Source organism: Elgaria multicarinata, chromosome 14 (assembly GCF_023053635.1).
Source record: "Elgaria multicarinata webbii isolate HBS135686 ecotype San Diego chromosome 14, rElgMul1.1.pri, whole genome shotgun sequence".
Classification (NCBI taxonomy): Eukaryota; Metazoa; Chordata; class Lepidosauria; order Squamata; family Anguidae; genus Elgaria; species Elgaria multicarinata.
In genome coordinates, this window is record NC_086184.1 from 1,873,472 (window position 1) to 1,892,661 (window position 19,190).

The 19,190-nt window shown below is 55.1% G+C and overlaps 1 protein-coding gene across 1 annotated transcript; it reads right to left on the bottom strand.

Moving 5' to 3' along the window:
• Nucleotides 1-676: 676 nt before the first annotated feature.
• CDH15 (cadherin 15) lies at nucleotides 677-17,998 on the bottom strand. The gene is made up of 14 exons (XM_063141134.1): nucleotides 17,887-17,998; nucleotides 12,247-12,402; nucleotides 11,725-11,880; nucleotides 11,394-11,538; nucleotides 9,870-10,030; nucleotides 9,245-9,373; nucleotides 7,882-8,067; nucleotides 7,081-7,334; nucleotides 6,059-6,198; nucleotides 5,115-5,345; nucleotides 3,679-3,921; nucleotides 2,684-2,820; nucleotides 1,745-1,909; nucleotides 677-901 (listed from the first exon to the last, which is right to left on the bottom strand). Exons 1-14 carry the CDS (start codon nucleotides 17,938-17,940, stop codon nucleotides 704-706), a joined length of 2,355 nt encoding a protein of 784 aa, XP_062997204.1. The 5' UTR covers nucleotides 17,941-17,998; the 3' UTR covers nucleotides 677-703.
• Nucleotides 17,999-19,190: the final 1,192 nt, after the last annotated feature.

Genomic DNA, 19,190 nt, shown 5'->3' on the forward strand with positions numbered 1-19,190 from the left:
GTAGCCTGCCAGGGGAAGGGGCGCCGCCGACACCCCTCCCAGAAGGGTTGGGTTGTGCGCTGTTGGTTGATGCCCGATTTGCCTTCTTCCGTGGGTCTCCGGCGTTGCTCCCCTTCCTGTTCTCGCCCTCCTGTTGGCAGTTTTCTGTCTGGATGTTTTTCTTCTATCAGCCCTAGAATTGCCCATTGTTTGGCTATGGCTGACTGGCACCCTGGGCCCGGTACCCTTCCCTTAGTCTAGCCCAATTGTTCCCCAAAACAGCCCCCAAGGCGCCTTGTTCACTTCTGTGTCGGGTGCTCAGAGCTTGCGGGAGGAGGATGCCGTGGGCTTTGAGTGGAGGGTCCTCCGTTTCCATCCTGGGAAGGCAGGGAGGCGTTGAGCTGCAGCTGTGCAGCTTTGCCTCGCCAGGCTCCCTGATAGCCTGGCTTTTCTTTCTTCCAGGACACGGCGCTGACTTCCAAGTATTCCTGGTTGGCATAAATCGCTGCTCTCCTTTCTGGCAAAGCGCAGGGGGCTTTCTGCCTGGAGGAGGAGGGAGGCAGGGAGAACAGAGGAGGGACACTCTACCATCTCCCCCACCACTGTTGGCTGTGGGAGGGGCCCTGGTCTCAGCCCAAGGGTGTTGCTGCTGGGGTGGGGGGTGGGGCTACGCTGTGTCGCTGGGGTGTTCCCTTGGCCTCTCCCTCCCCCCCTCTGGCTCTGCTTATTGGCCATAAAGCTCCGCTAGGCGCCGGAATCGTGGCCCCCAGTCGCTGAGGTAGTCGTAATCCTGGTCTTCGTCTGCCAAGCTGGAAAAGATGGAGCTGAGCGAGCCGCTGGCTGAGCCGTCCCCCTCGTAGTCGTAGATGAGCGCCGTGTCGTAGGGGGGCACACTGGGATCGCGGTCTGCTGCCTCTAGGCCCTGCATGGTGGTGGCGGGGGGCGGGGGCAAAGGAAGAGCTGGTGAAGCAGAGCGGGCTGCAGACCCCGGGACCAGGCCTCCGCCTGCCACTTGCCCTGCCCCGCCAATGATGATGATGATTTATATCCCGCCTTCTCCCTAGTACTGGGACTCAAGCTGGTTTACAAGATTAAAACGTGTACAATTAAAACATATAAATATAAATTACAAAAGTTAAAATAGAATTAAACCTACAGTAAAATTAAAAGCAGAGCCTCGGGTGGCGCAGAGCGGTAAAGCAGCCGTTTCTGCAGCCGAAACTCTCCCCACGGCCTGAGTTCGATCCCAGCGGAAGCTGGTTTCAGGCAGCCGGCTCGGGTTGACTCAGCCTCCCATCCTCCCGAACTCAGTAAAATGAGTACCCAGCTAGCTGGGGGAAAGGTAATCACGGCCAGGGAAGGCAACGGCAAACCACCCCGCTATAAGGCCTGCCAAGAAAACGTCAGCGAAAGCTGGCATCCCTCCAAGAGTCAGTAATGACTCAGTGCTTGCACGAGAGGTTCCTTCCCTCCAAAATTAAAAGCTTGTTAAATTTTAAAAAAACTGTAACAGGTTAAAAGGGGGGGGGGGGGGAAATCCAATACATTATTAGCACAGGTGATCAAAAACGGACTGAAACAACTTTCTCAGGCCTCCCTCAGCCTGGGTCAGCGCAGAGTTGAGGAGAGAGCAGCCCTGGGTACATGTGCATATTTTGGGTGGGGGCTTTGCCCATGCTCCCCTGCACTGCTCAGTCTCTCCCCGTCCTCAGCAGCCCCTCCCCAAAGTGTACCCCCAGCCTCTGCCTGCTTAGCACCTGGTTACCTCATGGATGAAGTCCTCGATGTCCGAAGGGCCGGCCGGCACGCGGCGGGGGTACTGGGGCAAGGCGTAGCTGTAGGGGGCGTCTCTCCGGCGCGGGGGCTTTCCTCGTGGCGAGGGTGGGGGGAACAGGTCTGGGTTACGCAGCTGGTTGAGGTCGTAGGCGTCCTGCAAGGGCGAAAGGCAGGATGGCAGCAGAGGTGGGAAGGTGTGGGGGGTCCCCCCCTGAGAAATCCACCTTAAATTCAAATTCTCCCTCTTCCCTCCCCATCGCCTTTTCCTTGTGTGTCATGTCTTTTTTAGAATGTCAGCCTCAGGGCAGGGACGGTCTTCTTTACCGATCAATTGTAAGGCCGTTCCGAGAGCCTTTTTGGCTGAGGTGCAGGATAAAAATACTCTAAATAAATAAATAAAATAAAAATGACTTCAGATTTCTTCGAATCTGACCTGTGGATTCCTCAGCAGGCGGGCTGTTTTTCTACTGAGGACTTGCAGAACAGTGTGTGTGTGTGTGTGTGTGTGTGTGTGTGTGTGTGTGTGTTTTACTTTTGTTGGGAGGAATTGTGCTAACGAATCATGGCGGAAGCAGAACGAAATTTTCCTGCATCCTTCATCTGACTCCACGGGTGAAGGAAAGGAAGGTGCCTGAGAGACGCTCCAAGAGACACGGGCGAGACACGTCTGGCCCCAGCCCTAGGGGGGATCTACACAGCGTCGTGAAGGCGCTTGCGTGCGCCTCCAGTGCGCCCCGAAAGTCATTGTGTAGATCCTGCCCCCCCCCTAGTCTGTCTGCAGGGTTCAAGTTGTGGGAAGCTGGGAAGCCAGGAAGTTGGGATGGAGCCCAGGGTGGGGTGGCCGGTGGGTGGATCATCTCCGCAGCTCCGCGTTCTTGGCCCTGCTGCTGCTGCTCCCCGCCCCGCCCCTGCCCCGCCCCTGCCTCACCTGGTCCTCCTCTCCACCTCCCTGCTCGTTGTAGTTGAGGATGTTGTCCCTCAGGTCGTCCTGTGAGCCCCCCAAGAGGCCCTTGCGGAACGCGCGGCGGCGGGAATGCTCCAGTGCAGCCACCAGCAGCGCCAATACTGCCGACAGACAGAGAAGGAGGCGTTAAGACGGGGTGGAGAAGGCATCAAGGCGCGCCCAGCCACTGGCCCTGCTGGCTGGGACTGATGGGAGTTGTAGTCCAACACACCTCGAGGGCATCAAACTGGGGGAAGGCTAAACTAACGCTCGTTCCCACAGGGCTCAAACCTCCCTTGCGGTGCTCTAGGGCAGCAGAAGCCAACCTCTGGCTGAGCCCCACCTGGCTGCTGCCCTAGAGGTGTCTGTCTCCCCAGATGTGGGCTTGGGGCTGCTCCTGCCCTACAGCTGTGCTTTTGTGTCATGCTCTTAACTGACTTAAAAAATATTCCTCTACTGGCCGTTTCGGCACATTTGAAAAGAGAAACACAACATGAAACATTTTTTTAAAAAAATCAATCTAAACCAAAACCATGTGAAAAAGAAAAACATATTATTAAAAGACGACCACCATTGTCGGGTGAGGGAGCAGATGCATGGTTCATACTTAAAAGGCCAGTGGAAACAGGAAAGACCCTCCCCCCCTTTTCAGAAGAACAGCAGGGAGGAGGCGGTGTGAACGACTCTTCGTGGGGAGCTTGGGAGCCGCTACCAAAAAGGCTCCGTTCCTGTCAGACGCCAACCAGTTCATGCTGCAGCAGCTCCCATACAGGTGCTAACGTGCAGTTGTCCCACGGTGAGGTCGAGGAGGAGCCCGCTCCGTGCACGCGCGTGGGTTCATTCAGAGACCGAGGCGCTGCGCAAGCATTGCCTGCCCTTTGGGGGTGGGGTGGGGGTGGAGCCCGACCGAAGTGCCCCCCAACCATGCCCTTTTAGGGACAGAGGCCCCAATCCCACGCCAGCGGTCTCCTTGCACTTACGCAGGAGCAGGATGGCGCTGCTCAGGATGATCATCAACGCCCCGAATCCGAGGCCGGCCACGGCGCCAACCACGGCAGCGGCATGGACCTGGCAGGAGTCCCTCCGCTCGTCACAGGCGCAGACGGTGAGGTTCAGCAGCTGCTCTTGCACCTGCGGCGGCTTCCCCGAGTCGCTGATGAGCAGCGGCAGGGCGTGGAGGCCTTCCGCCACTTCTCCCCGGGGCCGCAGCAGCGCGTGGGTGGCTGGAGGGGCAAGGGGGAGGGGCTTGAGGAGGGAGAGGGGAGGCCGGGCCCCCCTCTTGCACCAGGCTTTCGCCTGCCTCCTCCTGAACTCATGTGCAATGTTGCAGAGGGAGCTGGGGCCCCCAGCCCCACGGTTGGCCACTGCTGCCCCCCGTCAAGCGTCTGCCGCACTGGGGTTGTCGTGCTGTGCGTTATCCCTTTCCAAACCTGCCTTCCCCAGCCTGGTGTTCTCCATCTGTGTTGGGACTACAGCAGCCATCATGCTGGCTATAGGATGCTGGGGGTTGTAGTCCAACACACCTGGAGGCCACCAGGTCGGGGGAGGCTGCTCTCCCACCAACCAGTCATCTTTGCTGAGCCCCCCCACCCCTTGCAATGCCCAGCCTGACCCTCTTCCTCCACTTTGGGTTGGCTCTGCTCTCCTCTCAGTCCGCTGCTCTGGAGGTCCGTAAGACCACTAAGGACCCCTCAAATGGGTCCCATCAATGGATTCATGGATCCCTTGCATGCATTTGCATAGGGCTGCAATAATTCCTCAAGTGACAGGAAGCCAGACATAGCTGGACATCAGGAAAAACTTCCTGACTGTTAGAGCAGTACGACAATGGAACCAGTGACCTAGGGAGGTGGTGGGCTCTCCCACACTAAAGGCCTTCAAGAGCCACCAGTCAGGGATGCTTTAAGGTGGATTCCTGCCTTGAGCCGGGGGTTGGACTTGATGGCCTTAGAGCCCCCTTCCAACTCTACTATTCTATGATTCTATAAAAGGGAGAACGCATCCTTTCTCAGAATTTAGGAGGCGATTGCTGCCTCTTCCGCGGTGCTGCACTTTAATTAAAAATATTTTATTTTCTAATGTGTTTTGTGATGAAGCAGGGATTATTTTTTCAAAAGAGTTGCATCCCTTCTTTTCCCATTCAACAAAAGGAGCGGTCACATCAAGGAAGCTAACATCACAAGTGAAAACAAAGAGAGCTCAGGAGACGTGCGTTTGATCAGAAAGTTTCGATCAATGCAAGGGGTTTTCACTAGCCAGTCTGGCCCATTAAGCGGTTGGAGATGGCCGCCCTGCTGCTCTGTGACTTCTGGGCCGCTCTGTCGGGACAATCCAGCCCACCGTCCTCTCCTGGGCCTGAGTCCGGCCTCTCTATCCCTCCCCTGCGCAACGCGGCCCTCCTCTTGCCCAGGGTTACCGTTGGCTTGGCTGAGAGTCCAGTTGTGAGCCAGCTCTGTGTCGCCGGCGGAGCCCAGACGGAAGTGAAAAGGCTCGGCGTGGGGAGCCAAGTCCTCGTCAGTGGCGCTCAGGACCAAGCCGCCCCCCTGGCTGCACAGCACCCGAGTCACGGGGAGCAGGCGGGGCGCGTGGTCGTTCACCTCCAGCACCTCGATGGAGAGGGTCCCAGTGGCAGTGCGGGGCGGGTTTCCTAAGAGGGGAGCAGAAGACGGGGGCCCGTCTGGAATTTTGCCACACTGTCGTGGGCACTCTCAGAAAATGGCTGCCATGGCTGGCCCGTTCACAAAATGGCTGCCATGGTGGCTTTGGCTGGTCGCGAAACACCCACTTGGCAGAAGGCAGACTGGCGAGACTACAAGAAAACTTGTCAAAGGATCTAAGTACCTGGTATCAGTATATTTGCCCCCATAGCTGGGTAGCTTTTTCAGGGGGCTGGATCCATATTTACGCTGGATCAACTGCACTGATGGAAGCGGACTTCCCCGCCCCCTCTGTCCCACGGCACACCCACCCACTCCAGCCCCTGAAAATGCTACACAGGAAGTCAGGAGACCTCCTGAATGGGGCGAGGTGGTGTGTGCGTCTGGGGCAACTGGGCAAAAAGACCTTCCATAAGCAGAGAGACGTTCCTCTTGTGGAAGGCAGGTCCTGGACACAATCCAAATAACTGAATACAATTCAATAAATATAATTAAATAATTTTAGATCTATCAGGTGATCTGTATTTAAATTCTGGCTACTTTGCAATGATTCTGCAACACAACATCTCTGGCAATGGGCTTGTTCCCCCGCGTCCCCCTCCAAGTTGTACCCAACATTGGTCCTACATAGAGTAGACCCACTGAAATGAATGGGATAAAGTTAGGCAAACATGGCCTCTTTTTTTCTGCTCAGCCTTCTCACCATTATCACTGGCCAGGATCCGCGTGGTGTACCAGCCCCCCAGGAAGGAGGAACGTGGTGGAACCGTCTGGCGGGTCTGCAGCAGGCCAGAGCCCGGGTCTAGTTGCAGCCAGGTGGCCAGTTCCAAGGCCGGGGAGTACCTGGGATGCAAAGCGGAGGGAGGGACGTTGAGCAGGCACGCGCCTGTGGGGCTGACTTGCTGGCGCCAGCTTGCCCCCGCTTTTAGAATAACAAACGAACATCCGCTGCAGCGGGGTGGTGCCAGGTAATCCCAACGCAGGCGGCAGCACGCGCTTTCCGGCGGCCATTCTCCTCGCCGGGCCTGCCCAGCTTCCAGCAACCAAGGAGAGGTTACCTTCCGCCTGGGAACACCCCTGTATGACGCTGGAAGAGCCAGTTAACTCGCTCCAGCAAGAAAAGTCGGAGTAAATCCCCAATTTTTCCAGCGTGCAGCTTCGCGGGAAAGCCCCGTGGTAGCTGCGAGGTCACTGTTGCGTCGTATAACCGACGCAGCGCCACCGCAGGGCTTTTAACCTGTGAGTGCACGTGAACAGTACTTGCTTCCCAAAAGGCAAAACTCATCCCCCCTCCCCCCCTGCCCACTGAAGGTTTCACTCACCTGGCAGGCCTCTCTAATCCCAAGGATATCTGGGAGGAGGAATTGGGCTGTGCTGGTTATTCAGTGTCAGGAAGGGGTACTGGGCACAGGCTCAGAGAAAACATTAAAAAGGCTGTTGCTTTTTGGTGGGGGGGGGTAGCCATGAGGGCTAGCAACTTGGTTTTAAAAACAAAAAGGGGGAAAGAAGCTGCAGTTCCCCTAAATGCTGGACTTTGTGCCAAATTAAAGATCCCACCTTTGCCGTGCATCTATGGGGGTGCAGGCAGCCACAGCCTCCAGGGCCATCAAGGGAATCCAAACCCCAGAACCTTTTCTGCTCCCTCCCTCCCTCCCTCCCAGGGCCCCAGCGACTGACCTGACCTGTGTCTCCTGGCCAATGCTAGGGCATTCCGGTCGGGCTCACCTGAGCTCCTGCGTCTGCTGGGTGTCGGGGTCGCTGGCGCGGCAGAGGACGACCTCTGTGCCAGGAGGGGCGCCTTCCTTCACGCTCCCCCTCAAGGGATTCTCCCGGAACACGGGGGCTTCGTTGGTGTCCAGCACTTGCACCCGCACATTGGCCAAGGCACGGGCAGCCTTTGGGGCCGACAGCTCTAGCGGACTTTGGTTCTGGACGGACACAAGCAGCTCGAAGCGGTTCCGTTCCTCGTGGTCAAGAGCCTGGTGAATGGAAGCAACAAGTCTGCAAGGCCTTGTTTGCGGGGGTCAGCATGCCTTGCCTTGCCCAGTGCTGCAAGTCCAGGGCTCAGCGCTGGCATGGGGGGCTCTCAGCTGATTCTCCCCGGCCCCCTGGCTGCCCCCGCCCCACGTTCTGTCATGGGGTTCAACCAGTTCGTCATTTCTCAAGTGCAAGACCTTAAGCCTGCCTTGCATTTCACTCCAGAAACCTGCTCCACTCATCCCAAGCTGGTAGTGGCTGGTCATGGCTGCCTATGCTAATGGAACAGCCCTCGGCACATGGTCAGAGATACGCTTCTGACCTTTGCTTCACCTGTTCCATGGCTGAGTTCTGCCCAACCTGGATGCCCCTCTGACTTCAGGTTCCGTACCCCTTAGCCTTAGATTTCAGGAAGGAGAGAGGATGGAGTTACTTGTTGGTGAGTGGCGGAAGACACTCTGTGCATGCTCAGAAGCACCTGCTCTGCCAAGGCTGAACCTGCACTCTGACCAGGCTCAAGGCCTGGTTCTGCCTGAGCGCCATCCTTACCTTCACCAGGGAGACCACGCCGTCATTGGTGAGGGGGTCGGTGTGGATGGCAAAGGCCCCCTCGGGGTCCCCTTCCAAGATGGTGAACTTGGCCAGCCAGTTGGGAGAGCCAGGCAGGTCCTTGTCCTGCACCATCACGCGCCCAATGGCCACCCCGTGCTTGTTCTCGGGGGCCTCCATGGAGAACTGCAAGAGAGGTAGGGGAGGGGGCATTAAGGGGAGAGGGGACAGAGAGCGCCCCTGGGGAGGCCACCCCCCAACCTCAACACTCCCTCATGCGGGGAAAATGGCTCTTTTGTGCAATGGCTGCTTGGCGTGGCACCGTCTTCTCCCAGGCTTGCTATTGACCAAAGGCGGATATTAATTAATTAATTAATTAATTACATTTATATACCACCCCACAGCCGAAGGTCTCTGGGCGGTTTACAAATGTTAAAAACAATGAACATTAAAAACAGAAATGCAAACTGAGGAAGGGTCCATTTTGCTGAACCAAGAAACTCCGTTCTAAACCTCAAATTTGGGGCTGGCCTCCAGTATTTGAGGCAGTAAGCCTGTGTGCACCAGTTGCTGGGGAACATGGGTGGGAGGGTGCTGTTGCACCATGTCCTGCCTTGTGGGTCCCTGGTCGACAGCTGCGTGAATGGCCGCTGCGTGAACGGAGTGCTGGACTAGAAGGACCCTTGACCTGAAACAGCACCAGGGCTCTTCTGACGTTCTTGTGTCTTTACCTTTTATGATGGCCCCTTTAGCTACTGTTTTTAGAAGGCTGTGGGGAGCATGATTTGGTTAAAATGGTGGTGGGGTGAGTCCATTTTTTAAAAAAGGGCTACCTTTCCCAATCCCAGAATTCAGACATTGGTTTTCCTATAAATAAGCAAATCAGGGATGATCTTGGACCAGTCGCTAGCTCTCAGCCTAACCTGCCCCACAGGATTATTAAGGGAATAGGTTGGGAAATGGGGGGGGGGCGGTATTGATTGCCCTGAACTCCCTGGAGGAGTAGGTAAGATCGTAATGGAAACAATAACTGGAGGCTGCTAAGAGGCTTGGCAGGGGCAGCCTGCTATGGGGCAGACTTTGTGAGCTCAGTGGCCTGCACTGATTCAGCAGTTCTGAGCATCTCCTGTTCCAGGATGGAGTGGATTTTTTTTTAAATGGGGGAGAGACAGTAGGGGGCAAAACTGGATCCCCTCCCACCTTTTCCCTTAACAAAGAGAAACTCCCTACATTGCCAAGACGGAACGGAAGAGCTCCCAGCAAATACACCCGGAAAAGAACCTGCCAGGAGTCCATTTTCCCAGCCTCTCCCGCCAGCTCTGCCTGCTGCCTCTCCAGGGGACTCGTCTGTCTGCCCTCGTACCTCTTTCTCCGTGAACTCGGGTGGGTTATCGTTGATGTCGTCGATGTAGATCACTGCAGTGGCCGTGGTGGCCAGTCCTTCTCCGGACATGTCCGCCACCTGGAGCGTCAGGTTGTAAATGCCCACTACCTGCGCAGAGAGTGCCAGAGACGGATGAAGGCGTGGCAGGGAGGAGGCACGAGCCAAGGGTGCCCGCAAACAACTCCCGGGGCCCGAGGTCGGCACGTCCCTCCCCGCATTCCTGATGCCAGAGAAGACCAAGCGTGGCTTTACTCTCCTGCGTCCCCTATTTCATAAGCCCCAGGAGAAGTGAGGTCAGGGATGGGGAACCTGGTGGCCCTCCCGAAAACCACACCTCCCTCCCACCATCCCTGACCATTGGCCATGCTGGCTGCAGCTGGTGGGACCTGCAGCTCAGCAGCGAGCAGCCTTCCTCAACCTGGGGCGCTCCAGATGTGTTGGACTACAACTCCCAGAATGCCCCAGCCAGCTTGGTGGGTCAGGACTTCGCTGAAACAGCTTTTGGCTTGCAAAGCCAAATGACGTACTGACTTCCAAAGGGTTTGCCCCCAGTTTCCCTAACCCATCTTGAGTCAGGCAGCATCCCCGACGGAGAGGCCCGTACCTCCCGGTCGAGCTCCGCTTGTGCAGTCTGAATTTCCCCGGTGAGCTCGTCCATCGTGAAGGCGCCTCCCGTTCCCGGCCCCAGGATGGAGTATCTCAATGCCGCGTTGTCGGTCTCGGGGTCGTCCGCATCTGTGGCCTCGGCCTTCATCACATAGGTACCTGGGAACACGTGAAGTCGCTTTAAGAGCAGGTGAGACTATTGGCTGGCTGGGGATGATAGGAGTTGTTGTTGAACACATCTGGAGGATGCCAGATGGGGGATGCCTGGACTGGCCTGACGTTGCTTACTCCACAGAACCTCCTGCCCAGAGCACCAACCCAGCCCCTGTTGTGAGTGTGATTGAAGTAGGATCTACATTGGGGCTGTCAAAGCTCTTTCCATCTGAGGGCCAAATTCCATTGCAGGGAAGCTTTCAGGGGGCTCAGTCCAGTGGTGGGAGGAGCAAAAGGGGCGGAGCAAACAACCCCCAAACCCCCCAGCCAATTGCAGCTTCAGGCTCTTCCTGCCACTAATTCAGCCTTAGAAGAGGCGTCTGAACCTTTTAGGATGGGGAAGAATTTGTACAAAAGCCAGGAAAACCCACAAAAGATTTAGGGGAAAGGGGGAGGGCAGGAGAAGGGGGCGTGGTCATCTGATAAACCCCAGAGGGCTGGATTCAGGGGGCCCAGACGTCCTTGTTGCCACCGCCGCCACCCACAGACCTTCTCGCCGTCTGACGAGGAGAGCTTGGCTGAAGAAGGCGGGGTGGAGAGCGGGAGAAGCTCTCCACCCCGCCTTCTTCCCCCGAGCTCTCCGTCCCAGCCGGCGAGAAGGTCTGTGGGTGGCGGCGGCAAGGACGTCTCTTCCTCGGCTCTTCCAAAGGCAAGTTACACGATCGCTTTCACGTCGCACTGGGGTCGCTTAGAAGCGGTCTCGGTACGACGTGCGGATTCCCCCTAACTGAAATCCCATTTATTTCAATGGCTCTACGCTTAAGTATGGCTAACATTTGCTACGACACCAAGGCTGAAGTCCCATGAACACTTACTTGGTAGTAGGGTTGTTTCCAGCTTGCAGGACTTGACCCAAAGTCTCAGGGTCTCTGCTTCTCCCTCAAGGTCCCCAGGGTAAGGACTTAAAATTCGGGCTCCAAAACCAAGGGTTGTTTGCCACTTGACCAGCTGAGAGCCTTTATTGTTTTGCCCCCCACACCAACCAGCCTCTGCTGGGACCCAGGAGTCCGGTTCCTTCTTCCCTTCCAGCATTACTAGGGTTCTTCTCCTATCCCACCAGGCTCCAACCCACCCTCGGGAGACCTGGCAACTGTATTTGGGAGGAAGCCAAGCAAACGTGCCAGGATCAGGGCGTACGCATTGCAAGAATGCCCCAGCCCCCCTGGTCCCAATCCAGCCCATCTGCTGTAGGTCTTGGCAAGGGGTCAGCAGAGCTTGAAGCGAGCTGCATTTCTGGCCGCTGCCTTGTAGGGCCGAGAGAGCAGTGAACTGTCCTGGCCTTAGTAAGCAAGAGCTACGGGGCACCCACCTGGGACAGCTCCTTCCACCACGTGCCCCGTGAACACGCCCTGACGGAAGAGCGGCCGGTTGTCGTTCTGGTCCATGACCACGATCTCCAAGTCCGTGGGGTCCTCCAGAGGCATTCCGCCCAGGTCCAGCGCAAAGGCCTTGAGCTGGAGGTGGGCAAAGCAGAAGGAATCAGGTACTTAGGTAGTGTTGAAAGCAGGACCAAGGGCTGTGTGTGCACCAGGCCTCTGCAAAAGGTCCCAATATACTTCCACATCAGCCAAGCACACGTGGATAGATGTGAGTTTGCCTAAACGCACGAGCAGAGGCCACGAGTCAAGGGCTTTCCTTACTCGAAAGCGCTCGTTCTTTTCCCGGTCCAGCATCGTATTGAGGTAGACCTTCCCGGTGAGCTTATCAATGGAGAAGATGTCCTTGGGCTCCTCATCCACTCCTGGTCCCTTGATGCTGTAGATGACGCCTCCAGGCCGCTGCTGGTCTGATTTGATCTGCAAAGGGAGGGAGACCCTGCAGAGTGATAAAGGGCTCTCTTGTCCTACGGATGGCATCTAAGCCTCTCCAGGAGCCTGTTTGACTGAGAAGCCAGGGTAAAAAACACTTGGAGGATGCAATCCAGGGCAGGCTTGCTAGGGAATGCTGGGAGTTGTAGGACGTGCAATGGATTGGGCCCTAAACAATAAATAAAGCAGGCAGAGATTAGGAATGACCACGACGGCATCTCACAGGAGGAGAGGGAAGGACACCTCTTGGCTTCCAACCCCTCTCTCCTTTAGTCCTGGATGACCTCTGTCCACCCTGGCTGGGAGCCTACAGGTCTGGAACTGCCACCCTGAACTGCCCGTACCCCATCTTACCTGCACCAGAAAGTGAGGGATCCTCTTCTGGTTCTCTGACACACTTATCGGGGGGATGACCCAAGCCCTCTTCACTCTTCCCGTTCCATCCTTCTGCTGCCTTAGGTACAGTATTGGGGGGCTGTTAGGGACCTCCTCTTTGGAGCAACAGATGTCCTGCCAAGGAAAGGAAAAGCCACGTCAGAATTCCTGTAGGTTACTAGCAGATCACCAAACAGGATTCACCTGTCACGTCTATTATTTTCCTAGTTGTCAATAGCCAGATCTGCAAAGAGAATTTAGGTAGGAACTTAAGAATATAAGAAGAGTCAGATCAAGGGTCCATCTAGTCAACCGTTCTGTTTGGACAGTGGCCAACCAGCTGTCAACAAGCAGGACACAAGTGTAGCAGCACCCTCCTTGCCATGTTCCCCAGCAACTGGTGCAAAAAGGCATACTACCTCCAATAAAACCAACAGGATTAGTAGTCACTGATCGCCTTCTTCTCTAGGAATTCATGCAATCCTCTTTTAAAGCCAATGAAATTGGTGGCCATCAGTATATTTTGTGGTAGCAAATTCCTTAGTTGAACTATCCATTGTGTGGAGAAGTCCTTCCTTTCAGCTGTCCCGAATTCCCCGCCATCCAGCTTCATGGGATGACCCTGCATTCCAGCATTAAGGGACAGGGAGAGAAACTCCCCTTATCCACTTTTTCCACACGATGCATAGTTTTGCAAATCTCTATCCTATCACCCTTCACTTGCCCCTTTGCCTAGTTAAACAGTCCCAGAAAAAGGATGAGTTTCTATTTCAGACATAGGGAAGAGGCAGAGATATTTGTTGCCAATGATCTCGCCAATGGCTACTGGAGAACCGGTCAGCAAACATGCGCTTTTATCTTAGGAATCAATAATCCGTCTAACGTGTTAGTGGTGTCAATGGAGCCAGAAGGACTCCTTAAAGTTGGTCAGACCTCCTGGCCAGTCCCCAAACCGCCTCTTTACCCCCCTTCCCTTTATATGTTGTGTTTTAAGGTCCTTCGACTGGTGCTGGAGTTTTCGTTGGTGTTTTATTTTTACTTGAGTGTGAGTCTTTTTAAAAACCTTTTAATGGTTTCCATATTCTGTTTTATTATGCTATTGTATTTTCCGGTTTTAAGTCTCGTTCTGTAAACTGCCCAGAGAGCTTCATCTATTGGTGGGCAGTAGAGAAATGTAATGAACAAATATAGGAATAAATAGCCTCTGAGGCTGTTGTCTCTGCCTGGTTGTGGGCCGCAGTGATTGCTAGGCGCCAGGTGTGGGGCGTTCCTCTATGGTAACCCTAGAGCCCTTTGTGGTGGGGAACAGCTGCATGTCTGCAGGGCTGGCCAGGGGTAGGGCGGAAGAGCCTAGAGAACGATCCTAGAGAAATGTGTGGAAATGTCCAGCCCAGATGAGAACAAAACTGAGGCCGGTCTATGCCAGGGAGGCAGCACACCAGGGTCGTATTTGACAGGGAATCAAGTGGGTGACTGGTTGGGTTCTTCTTCTTTTTTTGTACATTGCAGACAGACAGGCAGATGTGGGGTGCGGCCTTGATGACGCCCGTTGCCCGGAGTGGGGGATCTTGGCCTTCCTCGAGTCATGCCAGTGATTTGGACAGTGGTGGGTATCCCTGGTGGCATTATTATTGGCAAGGCATCCCACCCTATCAGGAAGCCTAGCCTGCTCTTGCGACAAACGACTCTCATTCAGCCCAAGCCCCATCAGGGTGTGGAGGCCGACGGAACCTGTTGGCTATAAAAAGGAAAGCAACTGTGGGGTGCGGTGGCAGGGAGGGATGGGAATGTTCCACTGCCCCCCTCCGCTTCCTCTCTCCCTCCCCCGCCCAGCTCCCCCCACCAGCCAGCAGCTGCACATCGAGGCTGCAGGACTCCTTCACCCTTCCCTGTGAGCTGGCCAGGATCTCAGCCCGGCTTTTGGCATGGTGCAGGCTGTGCTGAGCTGCGCTCCTCTCTCCCAAGGGAGTTGATTGCAGCTTCCTGCGTCTCATTCCTTCCCTGTGAAATCTATTTTTGTTTCTGTTTTGAGAAAATCTGACCCTCCAGGTCTTTTCCCACATTATTACAATTTTTGCTGGGCGGTTCTGAGCTTCTAAAACAAGCCCCTTCTTCATCCTGCTCTGCTAGTCAGGCTGAGTTGAATCCCAGCCCACCAAACCCCCTCTCTCAGACTGTGGCACGGTGGGAAAGTACGAAGCACGGGCGCTCATCGTAACAGTCACCCCTTAGCCACGCCCCCAAGGAGAGTCCAAACGTACAAGCAGCTGTCATTCATTTCATTTCATTTCATTTCATTTCTATACAGCCTAATAGCCAATATTCTCTGGGCAGTTCACAAAAATGCAACATAATAAAAACATAATGTAAAATCACATACAAAATTTAAAAATAATGTATAACAGCTTTAAAAAAAAAGTTATAATGAGATAATAAAAGGAAATTAAAAGCTGCCAAATGCCTGGGACTAGAGGAAAGTCTTAACCAGGCCCTGAAAAGATGGCCATGATGGCACTGGGCATGTTTCAATGGGAAGAGCATTTCTCAATCAGAGGGGGCCACCACAGAGAAGTCTCTCTCCCTTGTTACACTCCCCTGAGCCTCCTCCCTCAATTGATCTAGATCAACAAACTGATTCTCCGAGACCCGGAGTGGCTCTTTTGTAAAGGCAATGGGTCTTAATTGCCCACTCAAGGGAAAGGTCCTCCTCCCTGGTGCTCCAGCTAGCTAGAATTTAGGCTATGCTCAGAGGAACACCGGAAGGCGGTGGCAGGTGACATCTGTGTCCTGGACATGAGAACGTAAGAACATCAGAAGAGTCCTGCTGGATCGGACCAAGGGTCCATCTACTCCTGCATTCTGTTCACACAGGGGCCAACCAGCTGCCCACAGGAAACCCCCAAGCAGGTCAAGGGGGCAACAGCACCCCGTTACTGAACAAGGGCTGTCGCTGAACCTTTTCTGACGGGCAGCCGCGGCTTTCCCTCCAGGGTTTCAGGCCAGGATTCTTTCCTCGCCCTACCTGGAGAAGCCGGGGATTGAACTGGGGATTGACTCTGTAGCCGCCCCACCCCACCCCACTCCCAGTGCTTTGGCCAACTCTCTCCAGAGACTCCTCCCTTGGTTCAAATGAGAAGCTCTTTTTGACGCTGCACAGATTTAACCTCACACCCGCATGCAGCGCCTTTGCCAAATGCGCCCCCTGCACCCCTTCTCTCTCTCCCGCTCCCCCCTTGCCCTGAAATGTAACACATACCCCAAGCCCGAATTCCACAGCAGCAGGTGGCTGAGCACCTCTCGCGCATGGAAGAATGCTGCATCCCCCACCCACCCCAGACACTGTAAGAAGATACCTTCCCTCTGTCATGCCCAGCCGAGCCAAGAGGCCCCTTCAGGAAGAAAGAAAAAGGCTCGGGGATTGAGGTTGGGAGACTGGGATGCAGGAGAAGGCTGGGAAATTGAACAGGGGGGCAGGGGCGGTCACCTTCATAAGCAGCCGGGCTGGTATTTATAAGAACATCAGAAGAGCCCTGATGCTGGATCAGACCGAGGGTCCATCCAGTCCAGCACTCCGTTCACACAGTGGACAACCAGCTGTCCACCAGGGACCCAGAAGCAGGACACCAGTGCAACAGCACCCTCCCGCCCATGTTCCCCAGCAACTGGTGCACACAGGCGTACTGCCTCGGACACTGCAGGTTCCAATACAGAACCTGGGACTTGAAATGGGACCTCGGCCCAATTTAAGCCATTGGCAAGTAGAGTGGCCACCTACGGATCGCCAAAAAGAGGACTCTGATTTGCATACGGTGTTTATGTCTAGCTGCAAGTTCAGAACTAATTGGACTTGGACTAGAAATGCTGTCCACCTCCCCACAGCGTGGAAGAGGTTGACCAGGTGAGCGCTGTGCCTGCCTGTTCCGCCTGCAGCTCTGGCGTTTGTGAGTGGCAGCTGCTGCACAGCCCTTGAGCATTCTGCTCTCACGTTGCTGTAAACTGGACATGGAGCGGAGGGTGGCCCTTCGAGTAGGGGATGGCTTCAAACAGAGGACACGCGGCCACCCTAGGCCAGAGGCTGGATGCGAGGTCTGTGACGGCACCCAGCAATATATGAGGGCCCAGTAGCTGGAAGGGAGCGGGAGGGGCCCCCCTCTGGCCTACTTAAGGGGCTTTATTTACCTCCCTGCCCCTCTACCCCCCTCCAAGGCAGGCCCTGCTGCAAAGCGGAGCTAATGCAAGCCACATGGAATGCAGCGTTCCTGCCGATTCGCCACAGGGCTGGGTTGCATTTTTACGCTTGCAGCTGCCCTGGCACGGTCATTTCATGCTCGTTTATTGACTCGGGGTGCAGCTGGCAGAAGGGTGGGGGGACGATTGCCTTCTTCCCTGCTGCAGAATATCCCGTGGCCAGCAATGCAAAGTTTGAGTCACTTGGCCCTCCTCACCCTCCGCCGTAAAGGGCTCCAGAATCCTGAAGACACCCCCAGCCCAGCCCAGCCCAGCCCAGCCCGCCCCACCCACCCTGCGCTAAGCCACAGTGGCTAGTTATTATAGTGAAAGAGGAGAAGGCGTCCCGTGCGGCCTTTGGAGTCCAGAGTCTCTAAGTCTTTATGCAAAGTGGCTGACATTGTCCAGCTCTTTGGAAGATGGAGGACCAAAACTCAAAGTTTAAGATGGGCACAGGGTAGGGTGACCCTATGGAAAGGAGGACAGGGCTCCTGTATCTCTAACAGTTGTATAGAAAAGGGAATTTCAGAAGGTGCCATTTGTAGGCATGCAGCACCGGGTGAAATTCCCTCTTCATCACAACAGTGAAAGCTGCAGGAGCCTTGCCCTCTTTTGTATCTAGTCATTCTAGTATAGCTCCTGCAGCCTTAACCCAGGTAGGGTGAGGATGCAGCTCAGCTCAGAGGGAACAGGGGTGTACGAGGCAGATGATGTTGGTGCCCCTCATAATAAAAAGGTTCCCGTGATCCTCCGCCCCACCACTCCTGTCCATCCCATCATTTGACCTGGCCCCCATTTGACCTGGCCCCTAGCAAGCATAGGAGCAGAAGGACCTCTCAAGCAGCTGCGTCCACCCCAGCCCCACCAACACTGCCCGATCATGGGGGCCAACCACACGTCACCCTCACAATCCATACCACAATGTCCCAGTTGCTGAGAGGAGAGGCAGAAAAAAATAGCAAGCCCCTTTCCCCCTCCAGTCCCAGGTGAAAGAAAAGCACTTAGCACATGCGCAGAGGTACCCTCCCATTAATCCCTGCTTTACATGTTGAGTCGAGTTATTGAAATCAGGCCCTGACGCAAAGCCAGGAGGATTCTTGACCCTTAACAGAGCAAGGGAGGTTGGGGGAAAGTCCCCAAACGAAGTCATCTGTTGGATCCCCGGATGGGAGCGGAGGCCGTTGATGGGGTCGCCAGAAGGAGACTGCTCTGGGATGGGAGGCGGTGGCACCCAGTATCCTGCATCTGATCAGGGCAGCCCCTGAGGTCCTGGCGGGCAGAGAGGGATCCCAACCCCCCACTCATCATCAGGGGTGTTCTGTCTGTTTCCACCACCCTCTACCCAGGCCAAGCCTTTGGCTAGAGTGCCCGCCTGTCCTGCCCTGCCCTTACCTGGACCTGAAGTATCACCAGCAGGGAGGCCAGGAGCAGGGGCCAGTAGTCCATAACGACCGCCTGGTTGCGCTTGGTGCTTCTGGCAGAGCTGGGAACTGAACAGCCTCCTCCGCCCTGCTTCTTTCTCACACACAGACGGAGCGGCTCGGCTTTGGACGGAGCTAAAATATCTGAGGCCGGGCTGTGACGGACAGCACATGTGTTGTGGCTGGTCTGGGGCCTGGGAGAGGAACGCCGGATGGTGGCGTGGGGTGGGGGGTGGGTGGGGAGTTGGCCTGGGAGCTGCCCTGCGTGGCCTGTCTATCCCTCCCCCCCCACAACCCTTGAGAACGGAGAGTGTTGTAAGTGTGTAGAATTAACACTTGTTCTCACAACTCTTGGAAATCCCAAGCCACAGTTTGGAATTGATTTTGGGGGGGGGAGGTGGGTTATAGAAATTGGGTTGGATCTAGGGCCTGCCAAAGGGCTCTACTCATGTAAGGTGCCCCAGCCCTTCCCCCTTCTCTGCCCCACAGATCACCCCATTCAGGAGGGTCCTCTGGCCCTCATGGGACTGTCAGGATGAGGAGGTGTGTGTGTGTGTGTGGGAAATGCATCCCTTTCATTGTACATGCCTAAACCTGGACCCCACAATTATTTGCACCCCATCTTCCCTGCAGGGAACTCCGATCAGCATGCAAAGGTTCCCAGGTGGTTTGCCATCATCCAGGTGTTCTGAAGCCACACCTGTTTACCTTCAGAGATGGCACTATTACAACCACTTCCAGTTCTTTCTCTGGACCAGCTGGAGCTAGCAGGAGAACTCAGGTGGAGTCCTGCCACCTCCTCCTCCTCCTCCATCTCCTCCTCCTCCTCCTCCTTCTTCTATTTCACTGGCAGGAGGTTTCCTGAATATTGGTATGATGAGTATTCTACCATAACTAGGCAAATATACCTCTCTTGAAGGTTATCAACCCCCCATTCTTAATTGGAATGAACTGAACCAGTAAATGAGCAAAGGATGGGGGGGGGGGGAGAATAAAAAAGCCGTAATTGTTGTCCATCGGAAATTATTTTTCTGCTGCATTCTTTGACAAAGTGCATGTTTTTCATACCTGAAATTTCCTACATAATGTTATCTGCAATTAGGAGAAGCACCCTTAATTTTCCAGAGCAGAGATGTTTTGGATGATACAGAGGATAGCATAATTAAATGCATTTTAGTTTCTCTCTCTCTCTCTCTCTCTCTCTCTCTCTCTCTCTCTCTCTCTCTCTGTGTGTGTGTGTGTGTGTGTGTGTGTGTCTGTCTCCCTTCCCACTGC